The sequence below is a fragment of the Apiospora marii genome (genome assembly GCF_038362585.1).
Source record: "Apiospora marii strain CBS 49790 chromosome Unknown utg000005l_segment0_segment0, whole genome shotgun sequence".
NCBI lineage: Eukaryota > Fungi > Ascomycota > Sordariomycetes > Amphisphaeriales > Apiosporaceae > Apiospora > Apiospora marii.
The window spans coordinates 4,552,532-4,575,491 of NW_027117377.1; the positions used below are offsets into that span (position 1 = coordinate 4,552,532).

The 22,960-nt window shown below is 56.4% G+C and overlaps 12 protein-coding genes across 12 annotated transcripts; 7 read left to right on the top strand and 5 right to left on the bottom strand.

Annotated features, from left to right (window-relative positions):
• Positions 1–834: 834 nt before the first annotated feature.
• On the bottom strand, positions 835–1,593 carry PG985_009294 (uncharacterized protein; the record flags this gene model as incomplete). Its single annotated transcript, XM_066829062.1, has 1 exon — positions 835–1,593. One exon carries the CDS (start codon positions 1,591–1,593, stop codon positions 835–837), a length of 759 nt encoding a protein of 252 aa, XP_066683974.1.
• Positions 1,594–3,348: 1,755 nt separating this feature from the next.
• Positions 3,349–4,047, top strand: PG985_009295 (uncharacterized protein; the record flags this gene model as incomplete). Its single annotated transcript, XM_066829063.1, has 1 exon — positions 3,349–4,047. One exon carries the CDS (start codon positions 3,349–3,351, stop codon positions 4,045–4,047), a length of 699 nt encoding a protein of 232 aa, XP_066683975.1.
• A 373-nt stretch (positions 4,048–4,420) lies between these two features.
• PG985_009296 (uncharacterized protein) lies at positions 4,421–5,780 on the bottom strand (the record flags this gene model as incomplete). The annotated part of the gene is made up of 2 exons (XM_066829064.1): positions 4,421–5,639; positions 5,773–5,780. 2 exons carry the CDS (start codon positions 5,778–5,780, stop codon positions 4,421–4,423), a joined length of 1,227 nt encoding a protein of 408 aa, XP_066683976.1.
• A 3,090-nt stretch (positions 5,781–8,870) lies between these two features.
• Positions 8,871–9,236, top strand: PG985_009297 (uncharacterized protein; the record flags this gene model as incomplete). Its single annotated transcript, XM_066829065.1, has 1 exon — positions 8,871–9,236. One exon carries the CDS (start codon positions 8,871–8,873, stop codon positions 9,234–9,236), a length of 366 nt encoding a protein of 121 aa, XP_066683977.1.
• A 432-nt stretch (positions 9,237–9,668) lies between these two features.
• Positions 9,669–10,226, top strand: PG985_009298 (uncharacterized protein; the record flags this gene model as incomplete). Its single annotated transcript, XM_066829066.1, has 1 exon — positions 9,669–10,226. One exon carries the CDS (start codon positions 9,669–9,671, stop codon positions 10,224–10,226), a length of 558 nt encoding a protein of 185 aa, XP_066683978.1.
• Positions 10,227–10,291: 65 nt separating this feature from the next.
• On the bottom strand, positions 10,292–11,208 carry PG985_009299 (uncharacterized protein; the record flags this gene model as incomplete). The annotated part of the gene is made up of 2 exons (XM_066829067.1): positions 10,292–10,510; positions 11,155–11,208. The coding sequence occupies 2 exons, from the start codon at positions 11,206–11,208 to the stop codon at positions 10,292–10,294; spliced, it is 273 nt and encodes a 90-aa protein (XP_066683979.1).
• A 434-nt stretch (positions 11,209–11,642) lies between these two features.
• PG985_009300 (uncharacterized protein) lies at positions 11,643–13,083 on the top strand (the record flags this gene model as incomplete). The annotated part of the gene is made up of 2 exons (XM_066829068.1): positions 11,643–12,005; positions 12,052–13,083. The coding sequence occupies 2 exons, from the start codon at positions 11,643–11,645 to the stop codon at positions 13,081–13,083; spliced, it is 1,395 nt and encodes a 464-aa protein (XP_066683980.1).
• Positions 13,084–14,285: 1,202 nt separating this feature from the next.
• PG985_009301 (to N-acetylglucosaminyltransferase SPT14) lies at positions 14,286–15,742 on the bottom strand (the record flags this gene model as incomplete). Its single annotated transcript, XM_066829069.1, has 2 exons — positions 14,286–15,461; positions 15,509–15,742. The coding sequence occupies 2 exons, from the start codon at positions 15,740–15,742 to the stop codon at positions 14,286–14,288; spliced, it is 1,410 nt and encodes a 469-aa protein (XP_066683981.1).
• Positions 15,743–16,588: 846 nt separating this feature from the next.
• On the top strand, positions 16,589–19,042 carry PG985_009302 (DEAD/DEAH box helicase; the record flags this gene model as incomplete). Its single annotated transcript, XM_066829070.1, has 1 exon — positions 16,589–19,042. One exon carries the CDS (start codon positions 16,589–16,591, stop codon positions 19,040–19,042), a length of 2,454 nt encoding a protein of 817 aa, XP_066683982.1.
• Positions 19,043–19,386: 344 nt separating this feature from the next.
• PG985_009303 (uncharacterized protein) lies at positions 19,387–19,695 on the top strand (the record flags this gene model as incomplete). The annotated part of the gene is made up of 1 exon (XM_066829071.1): positions 19,387–19,695. The coding sequence occupies one exon, from the start codon at positions 19,387–19,389 to the stop codon at positions 19,693–19,695; it is 309 nt and encodes a 102-aa protein (XP_066683983.1).
• A 571-nt stretch (positions 19,696–20,266) lies between these two features.
• Positions 20,267–20,548, top strand: PG985_009304 (uncharacterized protein; the record flags this gene model as incomplete). Its single annotated transcript, XM_066829072.1, has 1 exon — positions 20,267–20,548. The coding sequence occupies one exon, from the start codon at positions 20,267–20,269 to the stop codon at positions 20,546–20,548; it is 282 nt and encodes a 93-aa protein (XP_066683984.1).
• A 1,059-nt stretch (positions 20,549–21,607) lies between these two features.
• On the bottom strand, positions 21,608–22,875 carry PG985_009305 (MFS transporter- sugar porter (SP) family protein; the record flags this gene model as incomplete). Its single annotated transcript, XM_066829073.1, has 2 exons — positions 21,608–22,341; positions 22,476–22,875. The coding sequence occupies 2 exons, from the start codon at positions 22,873–22,875 to the stop codon at positions 21,608–21,610; spliced, it is 1,134 nt and encodes a 377-aa protein (XP_066683985.1).
• Positions 22,876–22,960: the final 85 nt, after the last annotated feature.

Consider the following 22,960-nt stretch of genomic DNA (forward strand, 5'->3'; position numbering starts at 1 on the left):
GGTCACTGGCGTGTTGACAAGATTGGCAGGGCTGCAGATTCTGTGCAGATCCTGCAGCAAGTAGACACCAGAGTACCCGCTGTCAACAGATGAGGACGGAGGGGGGTGTTCTGGGAAGTCACAGTACCAAGCCCACACCCAAGTCCACAGCGGAGGCGTAATCGGGTACGATGGAGACAGTAGCGCCCCTAGGGCCACACTTGGGGGGTGGGAAACGGGAAAAGTAGATAGATCACACACACTCTTGACAAAAGCACCATGCCGTTTCGGGGGGATAGGCAGGTTGATATTGCCTATTCCAGGATAGAGTGTAGGTCTTCAAGCCCTGCCAGCATGGGGCTGGGCGTGCTGGCATTGTTCCCGCCAGCCGTCCCAGCTGTGCCCCTGGGGTCGGGTGTCATAGACCACAGCTACCTTTCCTTGCGTATTAATACATATGCTTCTCCTCTTGTTGACCCTTCGTGCCTGCTCGTGATGATGCTTGTTGACACTGTGCAGAGGTAGTTGTTCGACAGACCCCGAGGCGTCGAGTCACAAGGGTGACAGCTGTCCCGTCGTCGAGTGTGTCGACTCGGTGAATGGTAGTGCGCAGGGTAGTCACGTGATGTGCCGCTGCCCAGAGAAGAATATGGGTGTGGATGATTGGTGGTACCAAGAAAAAATGTGTCTCGCATAAATAAAGCGCGGGGGATGGCCAGCGTTTAATGACGGTCATGGGGAAGTGTGTCCATCTTCTCCCTTTTCCCTCTCTCCTTCCGCAGTAGGCCAAAGCCACATCATGGGCCCGAAGTCCAATGTACCAAGCGATGATGTCAAGAGAATCGCGCTCAAGACTCATGCGGCTTGCGCGACGGCCTCGACAGTAGCCGGTGCCGATGCCGACGACGACGCCGCCGCCACCGCCTGGCTCCTAATCGCCGCCCACTTCGCCTTGGACTCGTCGTAGGAGAGCCAGGTGCCCCGCGGCTCCATACCCTGCGCCTTCTCGATCTGCTCCCATGGGTTTGTGTTGAAGGCCGGGTCGTAGTAGTCGGTCCACCACGGCTCCTCCGAGTTTCTGCCGCCTCTTCCCCCGTGACGCGGGCGGTCGGGGCGGCCTGGCTGGGTATGGCCTTCTCCGCTGCCGGCGTAGGGGCCCCATGTGGGTTTGGCTGGGAGGCCGGGTTGGGCTTGGTTGGGGGGTTGGGAGGTGTCGATGTATTGTGGCTCCGGGTCTTGCGCCGCGTCGTGGGCTTCCTTGGAAGCAACCGCCGCGGCAGTGCCAGTATTCCCGTCATCGTTCCCGCCATATTGGTCTTCGTCGTCGTCATCGTCATCGAGATCGATCTCGTTCATGTTGGTCTTTTGCTTCTTCGCCGCCGGCTGCTGCTGCGGCCGCCGCTCGCCCAGCGGCGTGTTGTTCGATCCCGAGCCGGCGTCGTGGAAGGGCAGCGTGGACTCGTCGCCGCCGGCGACAAAGGCGTCGTCGGCGCGGGCGTTGTACTTGCGGCGCTTGGAGCCGTGGCTCTGGCCGCCGAAGCTCGCGAAGCCCATGGCTTCGGCCATGGCGGCGGTGTCTTCGTCCCACTCGTCGGGGTCCATGAGGTGGGCCATGGTGATATGTGAGGTGATCGACGTTGATTGAGTTCTGGGTCGGGGGCAGGCCGTTGCGCCCGGTGAAGAAAGGCAAATTGAGGAAGTAAAAGAGAAGAGAGGTTGTGGTGGTGGTGGCTGCGGTTGTTGGTTGGCCAGGCTAGCTTAGCAGGTACTTTGCTAATGCCGGAAATCAAAAAGTTCGGTTGCTGGGGCGGTCCGTTGAAGAGGGTCGTGCACGCGCCGTCCCGGAGGCTGGAAAGTCGGTGCTAAAAAAGAATTCGAGGTTCGGAGGTGGAAAAATTGCGGAGGGGGGTTTCTGGAAAGGGAACGGGGATTGAAGGCCAATGGACCCTCTTGGACAAGGGTTGGAAGTTATTAGTTGGGCAGGCACGTATCGTACCGCTACGTCAGGTTCAGATTCAGTCAGGTTCATTCAACAGATCTCCGAAGTTGAGAGGAACATGTGGGTGGCAAGGATTCGCTCGCTTGGCTTTTCGGTCTACCTACATACCCGAGGATTTGGTTCTCGGAAGGTGCTTTGTTCGTCTGTCATGAACTGAGACCCCTTCACACACTACGCCGCTGCTGTTTGTACTACGAACTAACGTTACTGATGGTTGCATCCTCGCGGAATTAGGGTTTGGAGCAACGTTCCAGTCGCCTTGTCTCTCTCGTTCTTTTCTCCAAGACACCGACAGATTGACCAACGGGAGAGGCAGGAACCCAAGATCACAAGACCGGTATCACCTGCAACCAAGCGAACGCCGGTCCAGTCAGTCGGCCGCCTCGTGGGTGCGGGCAGTCGTCCAAGTGGAAGACTGAAGGGAAGGGGTTGCGGTGTCACTTGGTGTGTGGTTGGCACCCGACGGGAAGGACCTGTCCGTCCAGCCGTCCGTCTCACCCTGGGGAAGCAGAACCGATGGAAGCTTCTGAACATCCATGGGCAAAGTACAGCTGTGTACACACATCAATCCTACGGACCCGAGCAGTCTTTCCTAGCGGGACTCTCTCCCACCACCTTTCGCATTTGTCCTCCCGAACGTCACCTATCAACCGCTAGTGCAGCGCTGATATCAGTCCTCTTGCGCCTATGAGCGAGCGCAAAGTGTTGTCTCACGCCCCGATACTCTGACCGAGTGTATCAGCCGCGACTGCCCGACGTATGACAGCATTAAGGTTCTGTGCGATGCGAGGCAGGCTGATGGCGGCGCTGTCAATCGGAGCTGGACCTGGAATGCACCTTGGCCTTGAACCGATGTGGAGAAGCAGGGCGGGAAAGCCGCAGCCTGTGTTTCCGGAGCCCACTACCCACTGCTCATCTTGTTTCTCTGTCTCTCCAGAGTTGACAACGCATTCGGCTTGAGCAGGTGGTACATCTAGTACCTAATGCGCGAGTCACTATGAACCCGCGAGAATCATCGCCATAAAGACTGCCTTTATGGTCAGTGTTGAAATACGAGCTTGCAGATTGGCCACAGCAGCAGCGCTTGGCGTTAGTGGCGTTTCATCGCGAGTCCTATCGCGAGCAAGTGCCGGATACGACAGCTGCCGAAATGAGCAACTCCAGCAGCGCCTGGAGCTATCTACCAGCTGTCTATGTCGCATATCGTCTTTAGCCAAAGGTAGGTTATTTGATAGAGCTACCTACCTTGTTTCTACACTTGTTCTTGAGGTCTCGAGAATCGCTTTGTCGCATTGTTTTAGGTACGCGACAATACACACATACAGATACAGCTTTTGCGCGACACCTCTCTGCCCAGCGACTCAAATACAATGGCGTCCGATTCCACCAAACCCCCGTCCACCATCAGCCTCCGGGCCCCGTCGGCCTACCTGACGGACAAGTCGCAGCCCTCGACGACGGACGGCGGCGTCTTCGTCTCGCCGCCGCTCGAATGGCTCTACCGGACCTGGTCCGTCACGCACTCGACCCTGCCCATGTGGCGCTCCGCCCGCAACGTCCGCATCACCTACAAGCCGCTGCCAACCGCCACCGCGTCCGAAGTCCACATCGACGACCTGGTCGAGTACGAAAAGGCCAACAAGAGCGGCGCGTACAAGACGGTCGCCGGCGTCGACAAGCCCGACCCCACCGTGCCCGCCTCGTGGAACTGGCGCGGCAAGGGCTGGCTGAAGATCGCGAGCAGCCACTGGGAGGTCCTGGGCTGGGGCGAGAAGCCGCTGTCCCCGTCGGCGGCGGCAGCAGCGGCGGCGTCGGCAGAGCAACAGGAGCAGCAGCAGCCGGCCGCGACGGTGGAGCGCTGGGTCGTGACCTGGTTCGCCGCGACTCTGTTCACGCCCGAGGGGATCGACATCTACTCCGACCGGCCGGAGGGCATCTCCCCCGAGACGCTCGCGGGCGTCACGGCGGCGTTGAATAGCCTGGAGAGTGCGCCCAAGGTGGTCGAGTACGTCGCCAAGGACCTGCGCGAGATTGAAATCCAGCTGCCCTGGAAGCAGGGCAAGGCATGAACGCGCAGGGACGCCTAAACAATTGTTATATACCCCGTATTTGAAGTTCTGAGAGGGGCGCACATCATTTCGCGCCTACAAACCCCTCTTGGCTTACGCGATTTACACACAAACCGTGGCTAAGAATGGCACGCCGATTCTCTGCTAGATTCCATGGGAGTCACTCGCACATAATTTAGCCATGGGCAAAAGGAGATGGTATATCGAGACCCGGTTCAAGTGTGCATCCTATGGATGTATGAACGCTTGGTATCATGGGTGACCCTCATGGCCTATTCTGACCAGGTCTTAATTTAATTAGGGTATCTATCTCGCTAGAAAGGCATAGGGCGGATGTATGCCATGTAAGTGTACACAATTAATCATAATTTCGTCATCGCCTCGACTCGCGATGTTGCCTCTTCTCAGAACGCTCGTCATCTGATCGCCTTTGTCGCTTCTCTTCGTGATGTGACGACCTGTGGTGTCGCCGCCTCTCGTCCTCCTCGCCGGACTCGTGACGGTGGTGTCGTCTGCTACTGGTTCTCTCCGTATCTTCGCCATCATGTCCACGCCTGCTTTGTCGGTCTCGACTCCTTTCCGGGTCGGCGTCTCTGTGCCTATAGCTACTATGCCTGTGATCTGAATGGTGTGATTCTGTGCGGGCCTCATCGCCGCGATCTTCCTCGCGATGACGGCGATGACGCCTCTTCCTTTCCCGCCGCCGCTCCTCCTCTTCGCGCCGCAGCTGCCGCGACGCCTTGTCGCGCTCCTCATTCGCCGCCCGCCGCTCCTGCTCGACCTGGCGCACCTGCGCCGCGCCGCGCTTCATCATGGCCAGCGGGTCGCTCGACACGATGCGCGCCGCCTCGCGCTCGCGGCGCCGCGGGTCCTCGTTGCCCCATACGTCTTTCCCTACCACTGCATCTTCTGCCGCCGCCTTGTTGTTATTATTCCCAGCGGGGGCGGAGGCGTACCAGGGCCCGGCCGCCGTCTTGGACAGCTCCGTCCGGAACCCGGCCGCGTTGCTGAAGCGCATCGTGTACTGGTCCTCGAAGGAGCGCTGCTTCCGCGCCGCTTCGGCCTCGGCTTCGGGGTTCTTGTCTGCTGTGTTCTTGGCCCTGTCCGTTTTGTTGTTGGCGTCGGCGGGCGGGGGCGCGAAGAGGTCGATGTGGCCGGTGGCGTCGGTGAGGGGCGCATCGCTGCTCTTGTGCTTGACGACGAGGGTTGAAGAGGAGGAGGGTGTGCCGGCGGCTGCTGCTGCTTCAGAGGTAGATGTGCCGCCTCCTTCGGCCCGGGACCGCGCGAGCCGCATCTCGAAATCCGTGTCATCTTCGCCGGCGCGCTTGCGCTTGCGCTTCTCGCCACCCATGCGCCATGGTTCGCGATCGTCGTCCTCTTTTCGATGCCGGCCGGGCGACTTCGGTTGGGTGGGCGGCGGCAAGGGGGGCGGTTCTTCGCCGCGGAGGATGGCGAGGCGGCGCTCGGCGTCTTGCTCTTGCTGTTTTTGCTCCTCGGCCTCTTCACGCGCCCGGGCGGCTTCCTCGTCGGCGCGCACGCGGGCGATGTTGGCCGTGTTGTAGACGTTCCATGACTTCTTGCCCAGGAGGTGGCTGTGGGACGTTTGGTTAGCTTCGGGGTTTCTCTTTTCTTTTGCCTTCTCCGGTTACAGAATACGCGCAGTAGCGCGGCGATCAATCGAAAACGCGCCGCAGATTGAGATGTAGTGCGTTGAATACGACTTACAGAGGCATTTTGGGATATGGTCAAACGCACGCAGGGGCGGTTACGTAGGCGGGTGTGCAGCTGGGCTACAGTCGCTAGGATTCTGCAGGAGAGCTAAGGTTGGTCGGCAGATACCCCTGGGGGCTGGAGCTTTGGAGGGGCATTAAGGTTAATTGCTAGCTTGGCGGGGGGCTGCAACTGCTGTGGGCCGCCATGCCCATCCGCTTCGTGCCTTCTTCCCACCGTCCAGAACTTGATAGTCTTTGGTACCTTTTCTCAGATGTCATTGGATCCATGTTCTATTCTCTCTTATCAATGGATGTTATACGCATCACCAGAAGGGGCAAGCAATATGGATCGTCGTCATTCCGTGACGGACTAGGTCTTCAATAATACGCCCTATATATCCGCTACCAAGCCACCGAGCCGGCAATGCACCTGACTCGGCAATACTGTTCCTTGGCCTGGCACTGACTACTGCACTGACAAATCTTTCAGCTGCCGGCCAAGGAACATGCTGACAGGGGAAACACCGGAAGTCGAGTCGAGCACCAAGAGTGTAGTTCGAATGTCAACCCTTTCAGGTGGAAAAGGGGCATCATTAGACTGTCCTATCTTTCTCAAATAGACGTGATAGATAAACGAGCCACTTGGCGAGACATGACATATCTTGGTACAACAAGTCAAGGTCAACCCATTCCTCCTACCGCGTAACCAATGTATCTGGCGGGACTCTGCCACTATGAAATATACTGTAGACATCATTACTTCGAGGCCCGGTTTCTAAGGTATCCCTGTGGGTAAGCCCTTTTCCTGCTTGCTTGCTTGGAACGTGGTGATAACGTGCACGCCTGGTCCGAAGAGTATTGCGAGGATGGGGGAAGCACTGCCTCATGGACGTTTTTCGCTGCCCCGGACTCCCAGAGCCAGTCGCATCGGACGTTCCTCCTGAGTTCATCAGATGACATACACGGAACATCCGAAGCCTCCTGGCCTAGAACGGGTGACCCCAGTACGCGATGCCTGATATCCGGGGGGCTGTGAATTGGACCAACACACGGCAGCGTGCTCTTCCAGCCAAAGGTGGGTGCATGAAATCGAACGAGGTTTGCGACGAAATAGCCTACGATGTTGGCAATATCAGTCTCGAGGTTAAGGAATAGACACCAACAACGTGAGCTGAGCCCATGTACCCGAGAACGCGTCCCTTGTCTGTGACCGGAGGTCGTCTTTACAGGCAATGTCCGATAGATAGAGGGGGCTGGGGGACGATCAGGGAAGCAGAGATGGATCGTCGGAGGCTTGTAGGATGTGCTGGGCGATTGTCATGCAAAGACGAGCTTATTCGGTTCGATGTCGATCCATGCGCGATTGGGATCAGCTTAATCGACGGGAGGAACCATGTCGTCGATGCCCATCCTTCTGCCCATCCCCCGTGAATCTCGAGGAGCTGAAGCCATACTGAACTTCTTACAAGCAACGACGCTACAAGCTAGGTGAACCAGGGTACGACCGGGAGATGGACTACCGAGTGGACACGGGGCCAGGGGGAGAAGGATCAATGAGGCTTCTATGGAGCACCCCAGCCTTTCCCATCACGTTATGTTAGGAGGGCCGGCCGTCACAACCGAGAGCATTCTAGGCCCCGGGCATAGCAACGCAGCCCAACAGTCGCGCCGAGGCAGCTGGCGTCGACAAAAGATGCTAGGTGTGAGGTGTGAGGTGTGTGCGTCAAATACCGATGGCAGGGGTTGTTTTTGAGAAAGCGGGCTCTTAGTGTCCCAAAACTTCAAACTCCAAACCCGAAACCGTTGGCGGACTAGGCACTAGGTAATCTGGACACGACCTGGACTCACGGCATTTTGGTCCGATCTAGATACTCCACCGGCCTTGGAGTCCTTGGCTCCCAAACAACGTGCCAAGAAGTCCACCTGAAGTAGGTTAAGACGAGCGGTGTTTGAATCGATGAATCAGATTAGAGACCTTGTTATTTGCCCTGCTAAGTAAGTGGCTGTGCTCGCCCGATGCGGCTCTTTTGATGTTCTGACAACAGCGAATCCCAGGCTGGGCTGGTTCAGCGTCCATCTAATTGAGTTGACGGCCGACGCCAGCGATGCATTACTGCCACTGTTTCCTAGCTGTCATCCGCTGTCGCGGCATACCTAATTCAGTGGCCTCAACTGAAGCCCCAACCACCAGCACCCAGGCCCAAGTTTGAGCGCGATGGATACAGCTACATGGCAACGGTATCCGTATTGCGTATCCTCTTGAATGTCACCCCGTGGGTGCGGGCAAACAATCCGGACGTTTCCATACAGAGCGTCTAATAATATCAAATGCACGGCGTGAAATGTTCGGTCTGAAAAGTTTACGCTGGTGGTTCGTAGCACAAAACATCGCGCCCGTACCCGCAACTTTGATGGGCAAACAGGTAATCAGTCTACCGGCTGGAATTGACATAACGTTCAGAAGGGTTTCGCCTAGATTTCTGAGACCAACCCTCCAAGGAGGGTAGGGCGCCACCTGTTTCCTTGGATAAGGTAGAGTCCGATTGATGATTTGGAATCTGGGCTCAAGTCACCACAGATGGACTGTCTGTACTGTATCGTGTGCAAAAATGCAAACTAAACGCCTAGACGAACAACACTCTCGGCGGCTCGTCTATTGATCCCTAACGTCTCTACCTTATCTCAGGTTACTTAGTCATCGGGAGCCAGCTGCCCCTGCCAAGTCGGCTCGTAGCCGTGCCTTGTGCCCCTAACGGTTAGCCAATGGCGCTAGAAGACATCCACTGCAACGGCTGATCCGCTGCCGCCCGCTGAACACAATACAACATCATGACTGTGAGTACCTAATTGAGACTAATATGAACGAAGCAATGATTTGATATGAGCGGCAGCCGAGGGAGGCACCCTAGGATGCAGCCCCAGCAAATCGAAATCGCTAATTCTCCGAACTGAACTCAATCGTCGGCGTAGGTGACCGACTGGGACGCATCGCAACATCTCAAACAAGCAGAGCCCCGTCTTCTCGAAGCACGCAAGCCGAAACGGGGTGGATTTTGAAACGACCTAGACACTCAGCACCACCAGCAAACCGCCAAGAGCCTGCCACCAGCAATGAACACATCGTCACCGTCGCATGATCCCGGCCTCTGTGGTATCGGGCCATCTGATTCGAGCGAGCAATTCGCAAACATGCCTGTGCCTGTGCCTGGCTCCACCAGCTCTGAGGCCCCCCCGGTCCCGCCGAAAGATCGCTCCATGATCCCATCGCATCGGCCTGCAAGATCTGGGTCCAAGGCACCAGATATGACGAGAAGCTTGAAGGTCCTCCCCAATCGCCCTGACCCTGGCCCTTGCTGGGCCCCCCAAAAAACCAAACGGTCACCCATGAAACCTAGGGTGCTCAGACTGCCAAAGTCTTGTCTCGTCGATGATCTACGACAAACCCGCACGCACAGCCTCGCCGTCCATGGCCAATGACGCCCCCATGTTAGTCAAGGTGGGCTCTCGGCTCTGGACTCTAGCCTCTCTCGACTAACACGACCCCTGCTGTGCTGGCGAGAGTGCGTCCCATAGTCCCATAGTGTTCATAGCCAGAGAGCTCTATAGGCTGACGAGGGTATTGTGGACTCGGGATCTAGAAAGTTATGGGTAACAAATGAGTTCCTGCTGATATATATTCCAGATCTCGTCGCTTCATTTGGCAATACTCTCTCTCCTCATCCTCAACACACTGTTCCATTCTAACATTCGCTAGTCGAATATCCTTCTTTCTTCCCTTCTTTCCTCTGGAGTTGACCTTCTTTCATCTTTATAATCGGACTTTGATCTCGTTTTTGAAGACCACATACTCCAGACCACCCTTTCAACACCTCGGCTTGTCCTGAGTTTTTTCACACCTTCTTTCCGACAATGCATTACTCAGCTTTGGTACAGGTCCTGGCCACCGGCCTGGTCACTTCGACCGCCGTGTCCGGCTTCCAGATGGGCGCCCTCCCCAACCGCCGCACTGCCGGTGCTCTCATTGCTCTGACCGGCCCTGCCGCCGCCGCTCCTTTCGCCAACATCGGCCGTCAAGCCACCCCCGTGGCCCCCGCTGGAAAGGGCAAGGGCGCCGCTGCTGTCGGTGCCGCCTCCGTCCCGGCTGCTAAGGCTGCTACTCCCGCCAAGGCCAATGCTGCTGCTTCCGGCTCTGCTGCCGCACCTCCTCCTCCCGCGGCTTCTGGCGCACCGCCGCCACCTCCTCCTACCGCCTCTGGCGCGCCCCCGCCACCTCCCCCGGCCGCCTCTGGAGCTGCTCCCCCGCCTCCTCCTCCTGCCGGCTCTGGTGCGCCGCCGCCGCCTCCCCCTAAGGGATCTGGCGCTCCCCCGCCTCCTCCTCCTAAGGGCTCTGAGGCTGCCGCTGCCGCACCTCCCCCACCTCCTGGAGCTTCCGGCGCTCCCCCGCCTCCTCCCCCCCAAGGGTTCTGAGGCTGCTGCCGCTGCTCCCCCGCCGCCACCTCCTGCTGGTGCCTCTGGCGCTCCCCCGCCTCCCCCTAAGGGATCCGGTGCGCCCCCGCCTCCTCCTGCTGGCGCTGCGGCTCCCCCGCCTCCTCCCCCGGCTGGCTCTGGCGCTCCCCCGCCTCCTCCTCCTGCTGCCTCGGGTGCTGCTCCCCCGCCTCCCCCTCCTGCCGCCTCGGGCGCTGCTCCTCCCCCTCCTCCTCCTGCCGGTTCCGCCGCCGCTCCTCCTCCTCCTCCTGCCGCCTCTGCTGCTCCTGCTGCCTCTAGCGCTGCTGCCGTTGCTGCCCCGGCCAAGTCTAGCTCGGCCGCCGCTCAGGCGTCGGCATCTGCTGCTCCCAAGCGCCGCCACAACTACTAAGTGTCGGGTCGTTGGTCCCCTGCTCACGGGATGAGTGAGGAGGATGGTGATGATGGAGAGAGAGATATGGAATTACTATGTAACCCTTGTGTGTTGTTGGGTTGTATTTTATGATAAAGGGGAATTATGGAGTGTACATCAGGGGCGAGGGTTGCTAGCCAAATATTGATACCATAGAAGTCACTCATTTTATTGTTTTTGTCGGGAAAACAATCGGGAAACTGTCTATAAGATGCTAGAGTGATGTGAGCATGATAACATCTATATACGTTGATGAAAAGAAAAGAAAATAGTAAAAGAATATTTAAAAGAAATTTGAAGTCCAAATTCCTTGTGCTTGTTTGCTTAACATCTATCTCGATTGTGTTTTGTATGCCTGCCTGTATTTTCTGAATAGCCTCTTGTTGTGGATCATCTTCTGTCTGTCTGCTGGGCTCTCTGTGTCTATACAATGCGATGTCCAATCGCCTTTTTCATTTGTGCATGATTCGTGTTCTGCTTGGTTTCCGCTAGAAACCCAATTCGAGGGCGAAACCATACTACGTGTCCGGGGTAAATTACTGATGAGCGAATCGGAGGAGAGGGGAGATTCATCGAGAGCCAGTCGGCGATATGCAGCTTTCGTCAAAAGGTTATTATCAGGCGATTCGCTTGTCGCTGACACATGTGCTGGTCACATCGTCCCTTACCTTTCTCGGGGTTGTTGGGGTATGAGGGGGACGGGAGGGGGGATGAAAGGGGAAGTCAAATCTGCCGGCAGCAGTGGCTAGGTAGGTATTGTTCCGCAAAGATCAATGACCCTTTGGGAGATAGATTTGCCCGTACTTCCGCATTTTGTTGTTTCCTGGCTGAGTGCTCTCTTATTGCGAGATACTATTCTATTATATCCTCGTCGCTGAAATATCGTGTAGCTTGTGACATATCTTTTACATGTGAACCGGAACAATCTTGTGGGATAGAGTTGATCAGATCAGACTAGACTCGTCGTCATCTCTAATCCGTGAAAACGTCCTCTTCCAGAGACGAAAATGTCCAATTCGCAGGAAGAGAAAAGGAACGAGCCGTTCCGCATCGCCATCATCGGAGGCGGGATAGGAGGATTATTCTGCGCCCTCGCCATCCACCACCACCACCACCACCACCACCAATCAACCACCCCGCCAAGTCAAGATGGCAACATCGACGGCGTCAACAAAAGCAAGAGAGCCATCCAGATCGACGTCTACGAGCAGGCCCCCGAGTACCGCGAGATCGGCGCCGGCGTAGGCGTCGGCATCAACGCGGCCCGCCTGCTGCACCGGCTCGGCCTGGGTCCGGGGTTGGTGATGGTCGCGGGCCGCCGCCAGGGTACCTGGTTCACGTTCCGCCGCTTCGAGGACAGCGGCGAGGTCGTCAGCATCCCCGACGCCGACGCGGAGCCGGGGGGACGTGAGGCAGTCGCCTTGCGCGCGCTCCGATCTGCTGGAGCTGTTTCTGGCGGCGGTCCGCGAGAGGGGGGCGGCGGGGCTGCATACGGAGAAGGCGTGCGCGGGGGTCACGGCTCTTGATGACGACGTTGATGGCGCGAAGGGGAAGGTCGAAGTGCGGTTCCGGGACGGCACCTCGACGATCGCGGACTTGGTCGTCGGCTGCGACGGCGTGCACTCCGTAGTGCGGGACCAGTTCGTGACGGACGCCAACAACAAATCCGTCGAGAGCGGCATGATCGCCTACCGCGGCATCGTGCCCACCTCGGCCCTCGCGCAGGACTGGCCCTTCGCGCACTGGTCCAACATCTGGGTCGCCAAGCACCGCCACTTCCTGTCGTACCCCATCGCGGACAACACTCAGCTCAACGTCGTGGCCTTTGTCACCAAGCGCCTCGGCGGCGGGCGCGCCATCAACGACGCCGCCGAGATCGAGAGCAACAAGTACAAGAACATCCGCGAGAGCTGGTCCTCGCTCTGCGACCGGGAAGAGGTCGTCGCCGACTTCGCCGGGTTCGACGCGCCGGTCCAGCGCGTCATCGGGCTCATGGACGAGCGGCCCGGCCGCTGGAAGATCAACGACCACGAGCCGCTGGGGCGCTGGCACTTTGCGGGCGGTCGCGTCGTGCTGGTCGGGGACGCGGCGCACGCCATGCTGCCGCACATGGGGGCCGGGGCGGGCCAGTCGATCGAGGACGGGTGGATTCTCGGGCGGGTGGTGGCCGAGTATTTGGAGGGCGGCAGCAGCAGCAGCAGTAACGAAAGATTCAAGTCGCTCGAGTCCACCATGCAGTTCTACCAGGACATCCGGCTGCCGCGTGCCCAGAAAGTGCAGGCAGCCAGTCGCGTCGGGGGCAACTTGTACGAGCTGCAGACCGAGGAGATGAGTCGGCTCAGCTACGAGGACTGCCTGCCCGTGCTGGCCGAGAGCATGCGGCAGCGCATGAAGTTCGTCTGGTCCGAGGACGTCGACGATTCGTATAATCGGATGCGGGAGGAATAGGCCGTGTAAATTTGGATCGTGGGGCTCGCCGCCGGGAAGAAGATAGCGAATTAGCGGGAGAGCAGTTGTAGCAAGCAGTACGATGATCAACTTTGCCAGAACAGCACACAAGCAAATCTTCACTTGCTAGAGGACAGGCTTAAAACAACTTCATTGATTTCAACACCCTATATATTATTGAAACATCCGCGGTCCATGACTCGTTTAAGAGTAATGCTGATGAACTCGAAAAACAAAGAGCTATCAACATAATATGATCAATGGGTGTTCCTCGGGGTTTACGGCTCATGTTGTCCGTAGTGCAGGCCATTCGTCGTCGCGACCTCACGAAGCCATTCCTGGGCGCCATAGCTTGTCGCCGAATACCCTAGACAAATACTCTGGGCAGCTCGAGGTTGATATAGATGATGCCGAGTCCCTTTGCACTTTGCGGTAGCGTCGAGTGGAGAGCCGCATGCCCGTCGTAGTGCTGTTATATTGTTGACTCATCATCTGAATGATGGATATTACAAATGGGCAGTCTTCACACACCCATACGGATATGGTACCAAAACGAGTTCAGCCGGATTAAGCCTCCAGCAACTCTCATTGTCGTTGTTCTTTTGATACCCGATTTGTATGGCGAGGGAAACTACCTAGCTGCCATATCTATCATGCATGCCAATGAAGTAGCCCCTTTCAAAATTCCAACCAGCTCTGAGTGTGATCCGGATAATGCCAATACGACCCCTAGGGCTACCTTGACCAGGGATGCAAACTGGTCCCTGACCTTCAGTTGCATAACTCATAGGCCTCCTGATAATTTAGTGACGAGAAGGCTATGAGGACGTTCTTTAACACTGTCTCTGGCGAGAACGCCGAAGCTGGCCTCAATATTGAGAATGTCCTCTGGCTCGGTACAGATTAGACTGCGATGATTGTCCTTATCCATGTCAATCTCCGACATGCCCTCCATGTGCTGGAGTATATCGCGAACAGTTTGGCTATATCTCAACAGCACAGGTGCCAAGGCAATGGATGGGCAGATACGTATAAGTGTACCTTGGCACGCGACTATTGCAGTGGACCGCATTCATGCTCATAAAACCGCACGCGTCCTTCGCGGGTAAATTGCTTGAAGCAAGTAATTCGATTTAATGGGTATCTCGTAGTAAAAGCACTTCTCGATCTGCAGCTCGGTGTCGCAGACCCTTGTAAATTGTTCAATCGTCATCATCGGAATGATATATCTTGCGAGGCCAATCAGCCGCAATATCGATGCTGTCCCTTGGGAACACCCACTCGCAGAAGACAAATAGCAGATAGTCGATGACGGCGCAGAGGCAGAACAGCTTGCCGGCCCAGACACCGCAGCCGTAGTACCGCTTCAGCCGGTCGATCAAGGCGAAGCTTCGGACACCGGAGTGGCTCTCGCCGTTCCAAGCCGCGGTATTGCCCACGTCGTAGCCGTAGAAGTCGGCCTCGGGTATGTCGCCCATGATGCCCTTGTATACGCGCTCCGTGCGTTTGGCGATGTTGTCCCACGAGTACATGGCCTTGACCTGGTCGTGGAACTTCTCCGTACGGACCTTATTCACGCGGAGGGCAGATATCGCCTTGCCAGTGGCCACCACGAGGTCGTCTTCCTCTGGCTTGGCAAACACCGTCATGTGGCCGGGCAGAACCTCCGGGATGCCGCCGACGGCAGTACATACAACATAGAGACCACAGCTCGCAGCTTCTACCAGGACTGTGCCGAAGGCCTCGGTCAAACTTGGATGCAAATAGATATGACCGCGAATCATCACATCCCGAACTTGCTCATGGCGCACAGATCCCAGCATCTCTACTTTGTCTTGCAGCACATTTTGCTCAATCATTTGCTCCAGATCAATGCTTTTCGGGCCGGACCCAGCAATGATGAATCGAGTATTGGGGTGATTCTCCAGAATTCTTGGAATCGATGCAGTCAGCAAATCTGTGCCCTTATTATAAAATAGCCGCGAGATAACCACAATGACAACAGGGTCATTGGGACCGAGATGATGCACTGCGGGCGTCGCATTTCCGAACCCATTATTGGGAGCTGGTGGCTCAGGAGGGTATTTCCGCGGGCGGAAGTTCTCTGACACGACGGCATTCGGGATAACAGAAACCATGACCGGGTCGAGCGCCGCTCGAAGAACCGTGTTCTCCTTGCTCGTATGGCTGACGCAAATGACATGATCGACGTCGCTCAAGATGAACTTCAGCAGCTTGTTCGTCAGGATACTGGCGGCATCCGCGAAGCCAAACAGCGAGTGGTCGGTAAACACCGTGCGCAAGCCCATGGTTCTGCCGTGTAGTAGCGCCTCGTGGCAGAGACTGCTCAGACTGGCGTGGCCGTGGACAATGTCGATCTGTTCTCGGATCATGATGTTTCGGAACACGGGAAGAAGGAGAAGACGGTCGGGAAGGTGGCGGAGCGGTAGATGATGGCGAAGGGGACGTGGTAGACCTTGATGCCGTTCGTAAGATATCGGACCCCTTTTCGGTCTGCATATGCGTGCGTTATGACGACGACTTTGTGACCCCGATCGACCAGTTTTGTCGCAAGCTGGTAGATGTGGCTTTCGACCCCTCCTGGCTGCGGGAAGAAGAAGTCGCTAACCATAGCGATGTTGTACGTAAGGCGCGGCATCTTGAACGCGGAAATATTCGCAACTCTATATGCGCGAGGCCTAGATCGGGCTGCGAAGAGCTGTAGCTATATGTGTATAAACCGGTAGCGTCGACTTCACCTGGGCGCAAGTTGCCAGAGGACGCCGAGATCGCGCAGTAGCAAGAAAGCAGGACGTGGTTGTAGCATTAGTTTTGGTTCAAACTCGCTCATACTTGGACAACTGTATTCGCAAGAGCATTCCGGTAGAGTGTGGATGGCAACAAGTATCATTGATCAGGGGGTGGGCAGGTAAGAGAGCTTGCGACTGGTGATAATAGTTCTCGACGACGACACTCTGGCTGCGCGAAGCCGACAGGTGGGAACCTTTGGCACTCTCCATCAGTACAAGGTACCTGATGCCACCCACCACCTCAAGCTTGGATCCACACAGGGGTCCGATAGCGATAGTCAGGGCACTAGCGCCTAGATTCCCAAAGATAAGATGCAGTACCCATAATAAATTCTTTATCGTACCTTGATGCAATTGCGATTGGGAATAATTCCGCGATGCTGGTGGTTCGAAGTCTTCGTATTGCTGCGAAAAAGATAAAATCTCGAGACTGGTCGATAAGCAGTCAATTATGGTGTTGTAACACTTTTGATTGACTAATCTAAAGATACAGCTCGTTACTGCAGCGTTTGTGACAACAAGTCTGCTGTCATAAACGTCGATTATCCCAAGGGCAATCTCGCAACCGCAGCTATTCCAGTGCTCTTCCTCCGAGCGACTATCCCATCCCACTCGCAGATCAAGGCCAGACGTCCACCTCTTCTTGCCTGCACTGCTTATTCGCCAAATTGAACGCCAGTACTTCCGCCGGCAAAATGTACCAGCGATATATCCCACCTGCCAAGTCGGCGCCTAAGCCGGAGCCCAAGCCGGCTCCGGTTGCCGAAAAGAAACCCATTGCGCCACCTGGTATAATCGCCCAGATGGCTCCTGCCGCCGGCGCTTACGGGCGCTATATACCTGGGCCGAAGCTGGAGGAAGCGGCAAAGATGAACAAGAAAATCGTATTTGGCGACGACGATGAGCCCCCCGTGAAGAAGGTCAAAGTAGCGACGGAGGAACCGAAGGGCCTCTCCCTTCCGGAAGAGGCCCCTCCCCCCGTAGACGAAATCGAAGCCATGGAAGAGAAGAAGGACAAGAAGCAGAAGAAGAAAAAGAGCAAAAAGAGCAAGAGCGAGGACCCCGAGATACCAGACCTTGCGGCGGCAGAGTCTCCTGCCAAGGAGAAGACCCCTGAGCCGGCAGAGCCTGAACCTCCTGCTAAAGACGAAAGCCCCGCGCCTGCAGATCTCCCGGTAAGGGAGAAGGCCCCTGAATTGGCAGAACCTCCGGCCGAGGAGAAGAAAAAGAAGAGGGAGAAGAGGGAGAAGAAGAAGAAGTCTAAGGCCGAAACAGAGACACCCGATGTCGAGGAGCCAGTGAAGTCCCGCCATAAGGCTGTCTTCGAGAAGGCGGCAAAATCTATGAAGGCTCCTGGAGAGAATGTGGCGGATCCCCAAGGTGACGGTGAGGACGTGGCAATGGTGGACGCTCCTGAACCAGAAGAAGTGCATGGTCTTGAGCCCTTGCCTCAGCCAGAGCCTAGAGCCCCCGAGCCCCCGAGTTTACCTCAAACAGAACTGCCTTCTTGGCTCTACGACCACGTCAAAGTTTCTAGAGATGCGACCGCGGCTTTCACCAGTTTTGGGCTGAAGCCCGAGTACGGCATAACTGCCGAAAATTCGAAAAGACTGGAAGCGAAGGGCTACAAGGAAGCGCATGCTGTACAGACTGCTGTTATACCCCAACTCCTCCCTCACCACTGCCTCACTATGCATAGCGACATCCTAGTCTCCGCCGAAACAGGATCCGGAAAGACGTTGGCGTACGCTCTGCCTATCATACGCGATCTGAGCCATTCAGGTAGCCCTTGCACCTTCCTCCGGGCCATCGTGGTGGTCCCTTCTAAGAATCTGGCACAGCAGGCCCAGAAGGTCTGCGAAGAGTGCGCAGATATCTTCTACGAAGGCACAAAACGCGTCAAGGTCGGTATCGCGACGGGAAGGCGTCTCCTGGATGAAGAGAAGTCTGCTTTGATCGAGCGACGGGAGCGATATGATCCCGAGGGCTATCAAAAACGCATGGAAAGGGTCAAGACCCAGAGCCGGCGGGCTCGGTACGAAGACGACAGCGACGACGAGGAGAGAAATGAGATTTTCAGACGCGAGGACCGCATCAAGACTTTACCTAACCACGTCATCGAATATGTATCCAAAGTCGATATCCTCATTTGCACACCAGGCCGGCTTGTGGAACACATCAACTTGACGCCTGGTTTCAACCTGGACGATGTTCGCTGGCTGGTGCTGGATGAAGCCGATAAGTTTTTCGGGCAGAACTACCAGCAGTTCCTTGACGTTGTGATACCGAGACTGCACAGCAACAGCAAGAGGTCCCAGCGGAGCCACATGCAGTCAAGGCTGACCGGCGTCCGTAAGGTCATCCTCAGTGCCTCGATGACGACGGATCTGGACAAGCTTGGACCTTTGAAGCTCCGAAGGCCAAAGCTGGTGGAAATGGCATCCGAAGATGGGGATGAGGCAGGTGGCCGAGAAACGATGCTCAACCTACCTGCGACCCTTCGGGAATCGGCGATCAAGGTCGATCTGGAACTCAAGCCCCTATTCCTCCTTGACCTGCTCGAGAGTGATCGTATCATGTCGAGCGATGCGGAAGATACCTCGTCAGACAGTGATTCTTCCGACTCTACGGCATCTTTACCCCCCAAGATGCTCATCTTCACTCGAACCAGAGAAAACGCCATCCGCCTGGCGCGACTCCTGGCCATCATGGCCCCCAAGCTGGAGCCTGTCATTGGCTGCATCACTTCCGACAGCGCGGACAAGAAACAGAGCCGCGCACTGAAGGCGTTCAGGGCCGGCAAGCTCCGCATCATCATCGCTTCCGACTTGATCGCCCGCGGTATCGATTTGCCCGACGTTAAGCACGTCATCAACTACGATATGCCCAACTCCATCACCTCGTACGTCCACAGAGTCGGCCGTACGGCTCGTGCTCAACGGAGTGGTCATGCTTGGACCCTGTTTACGTTCCAGGAAGCCCGCTGGTTCTGGAACGACGTTGCCGGCAATGACGCAGAGGTCCGGCGGTCTAGGGAGGTGGAAAGGGTGCGCATCACGGAGGAAAAGCAAGACGAGGATGCGTTCGAGAGGAAGAAGGCGCGATTCGAGGCAGCAGTTGCTCAACTGGCAAAGGAAGGGGGAGCATAATACCCTAGATAGAATTCAAAGTCGACTTTCACAATCACTGGTTGATTTTAATCACGCGATGAAATCTATACGGTTAAACGGAACCCCTTTTTCACTCCATGGGGTCAAAAAGGGGCTGTCTTATTATTTCATTGTTAGACAATGTAGATTATACGGTTATCCCAGTCATAATTTTCAACCTGTAACTGCTACCAGTTATTCCGTATCGTTTAGTCCATGTCCAACTAATCTCAAGATCAGCGCCGCTGTGGATAGCAATCTTGAAGCAGGTTATCCCAAAATTGGTTATATCGTCCTCGCTGTCGTAGCCGTTGTTGTCGTTGGGCTTGGCGACGTTGTGGTTGATGTTGCGGCTCGGACGACGATCGCCGCCGCCGGCGCGCGGTCGTTGGCTTCGAGCTGCCGGTTCTTGTCTTCGATCGCCTTCTGGGCGGTCTCGACACGGCGCTGCTCACACGGCGCTGCTCCTAGCGCCCATCGACCTTGTGGATGTCGATCGCGAATCGGCCGTGCTCGCCCGAGCGCAGCGACTCGCGTATGTTGTCCCCAAAAAAAATGTCAGTGGAACCCTGGCCGACGTCGGGATCGTTGACGACGCCCTGGATCCCGCCCGTTGCCATTCATTCTGGACAATGGAAACCGAGTTGGAGTAGCGTTGTTCACGTAGACCGGCAATACGTTGCACAACACGTTGGTTGTTGCCATTCTAGAGTCGTACTTTCTGGTAGCTGTTTACATTGACCGGAAGCCACGTACACTTGCTTGACAATCCTTTCACTTCGCTCTCGCAGCGACATCTTGACATCTACAGCTTCTGGTGTGATATCCGTCATTTTTCGGTGCAGGTAAGTTCTGTTGCTTTCGATTAGATTTCGTTTCTCGTCATATTTGCCAGCTGTCCGTTTCCTCTCTTTCTCGTTGTTTTCCGTTGCAACAGTTTCACCAGCTTCTTATCACTTGTACTAACTCGCTTCCATCAGGTCTACAAGATGGACTTCGAGACCAGCCCGTTCGATGTCTTGAACCTGGATCATACCGTGCACCACCCCCCGCGGAATAGATCAAGCAAAATGCCGCTGCTGCCACAGAGTACACCGAAAGGATGTGGGAGAAGGACATGGCCAACTTGCCTTTTGCAATCGCTGATGTCGACCATGCCAAGGCTCATCTGTTTGATCGCAATCGGCGCCAAAGTGCTTACGTCGGATCAGTTGACATCGGAAGATGCCGAGGCCGCGTTCTCTGTCTTCGATCGCGATCTCCATGGCGGTGTCGCTGGGAAGCAGGAAGGGCAAGAAGATGGAGAGAAGGGACCGAAAGGGGGTCCCCGAAGCCAAGGGAAAACCAGGCGTCGAGTGCGTGCGCGTGCTCAAGCGTGGCCGCGCAGAAGGATTGACGTTTATAGTAACGAATGCCATCGAGGCCGTTGTTCGGGAGAAGGTCGTTGTGAAACGCAACAAAATCGGCAAGCCGGTAGAGAATGATAGTTCAGTCTGCTCTGAGTAAGACCGGACAGGAGGCATGCCCTTCCGCAACCCCTTGGTCCCCAACTCGACCCCACGCCACATCGCCTTCTGTGATGCCGCCTACCGACGGCGGCTCATCAGAGGGAAGAGGTGTTCTTGGCCTGGCTAGGCATCTCGTTCTCGGCTGTGGTGTCTCCCTCTTCGTCTTGGTCTAGATCGCCAGCTTCAGAAGGCTGGAAGCTCGGGAATGCGCCTAGAAGTGAACAAGATTGAGATATGTTAGAAAGGTAGAGAGTACGAATTGACTTTCGGTTTGCTAAGAATATATCTGATGCTGACGAAAACGTGATTCAGCTAGTGATGTTCTTCTATAACCGTCGTATCTTCGAACGTCACCCGCCCAGGGCGCGCATCGTCGACCTTTGCCTACGATCCGAGCCTGGATTCCCCGCTCGCTGGCGGATTGAAAGGCTGGAAAGGTCGTTAGTGATTCCATGGAGACGACGATAGCAAAATCCATACCGCTGCAGGCATGAGATAAGGCACCAGCGCCATCACCAGCACAGCAAATGTCGACCTCGGCTCCAATGAGGTCGAGGTCAACGCGATGGGCAAGGCCCTGCTTGGGCGCGGCAGTGAGGGTGGTTGGCGGTTGGCCGCCGGGAGGAGGGAGGGATGGAGGGAGAGAGAACGGCGGGCCTCAATGACCGTATGGCCCCAAAGCAGCAGATTCAATCGACCAGGCAGTCGAATGCTCTGATTATAGAGAGAAGAATCTGGAGGAGAACGGCATATGCTACCAAGAAAACGCAGGCTCTCACCAGAGACGCCGATACAACAACGCTGATAACATACTTCCATAACTTAATGGACAATACTCTAACAAATAGAAAGAATGCTACCCAATACCACCTGGTTGTCATAGTAGCTACCTGCTCAACACAGGCATTGGCAATGAAACGTGGCGAAACTGGAGGTGAATAAACGGGGTTGAGTAGGGCTGCTCTCGACAGTGCCTCCATGATACCTTCTGTATAACAGATTTCTCTTTGCCCGCCTCAGTGCAATATGTTGATTGGGTCCAGTCATCCAGCGCGTTTCACTCTGTAAACGGCTTCCCTGTCGCGATAACCTCGAAGGCCTTGTTGGTGTGCTCCCACACTTGCTGCTTCAACGCCTCGATACCATCGGCGTCATACTTGGCATACACCTTTCTGTTGTGGGCGTCATCGCCCTTCCAGTCCAGCGAATACGCCCCGCTACCCGATCTTCCATCCATGCCCCTAACGGTACCGCCCTTCCGGCTCTCAGCACTACTGCTGCCGTTATCGCTGACAGTAGTAGATGTGCTCGTGGCCGCCGCCGGGTAAAGCGCCGGCGAGGCGAGGGAGATCATGCGCTCGCCGCTCTCGACGATGTCGACGGCGACGAAGGGCGCCAGGAAGAACGGGGCCAGGATCCGGTTGAAGAGGAAGCGGAACCAGGCCGGGTACGTCGGATTGTGGAAGGCCGGGGTCAGGACCAGGCCGGGGAAGATGTGGACTAGCCGTAGCTGTTTGTTGTCGCCGGCGTGCATCTCGGCCAGCTTGGACATGTACATGGAGTGCATGTAGCACAGGTGCGACCGCACTTGGATATAGCTGTAGCGTTGCAGGTCTCGCAATGATAAGTCCTCCAGGAACAGCTTCTTTTCGTCCTCGAACCCGGCCGCGAAGACGGACACCACGGTCGCGGGTAGGACTGATTGCAGCAGGAGGGGCGTCAGCTGCTGGATGGCGCGCATGCGGGAGTAGTATAGGAGGGCCATGGTTGCGTCCAGGCCTTCTGTGGTGTCTGTTGTAGTCAAATCAGCAAATACGTTAGCTACACGATGTATGTGCCATGACGAGATAACCTCCAAAGAGAGGTGGGAAAGGGGGTTAGGGTTGAGAAATAGGAGAAGCAAGATAAGAACAAGCGTCGCGAACCTTTGCGCGGCTGGAAGATGGCGCCCCCCTGCGACGTCATCAGATAATCGATCCGCGGCCCCTCCTCCTCCCGCCCCTCGAGCCGCGTGATCTCGGCGCACACGGCGTCGACGCACGCCAGGAGCGACAGGTCCGCGGCCCGCACGAACCGGTACGTGCCGGCCGGGCACAGTCCCCTGAGCTCCTCGACGATCTGCTCCCCGCGCTGCTCGCTGCGGCCCACGAGGTAGATGCGCGGGGCGTGGCCCGCCTGCTGGGATGAAGACGCCAGCGTACGCGCTGTCATATGTCCGATGCCTGACGTGCCGCCCAGGAAGACGGCGACGAGGGGGCGGCCGCGGCGGCTGGCCTCGGACAGGAGGGCGGCGTTGAGGGTCTTGACTTGGGTGAGGTTTACCATGGTTCTTTTCTACTGTGTTGATCTCGGGGGCGGTTATGATATGCTGCCATCTATACAACCCACTGAGGTAGGATTTGGTTGGATA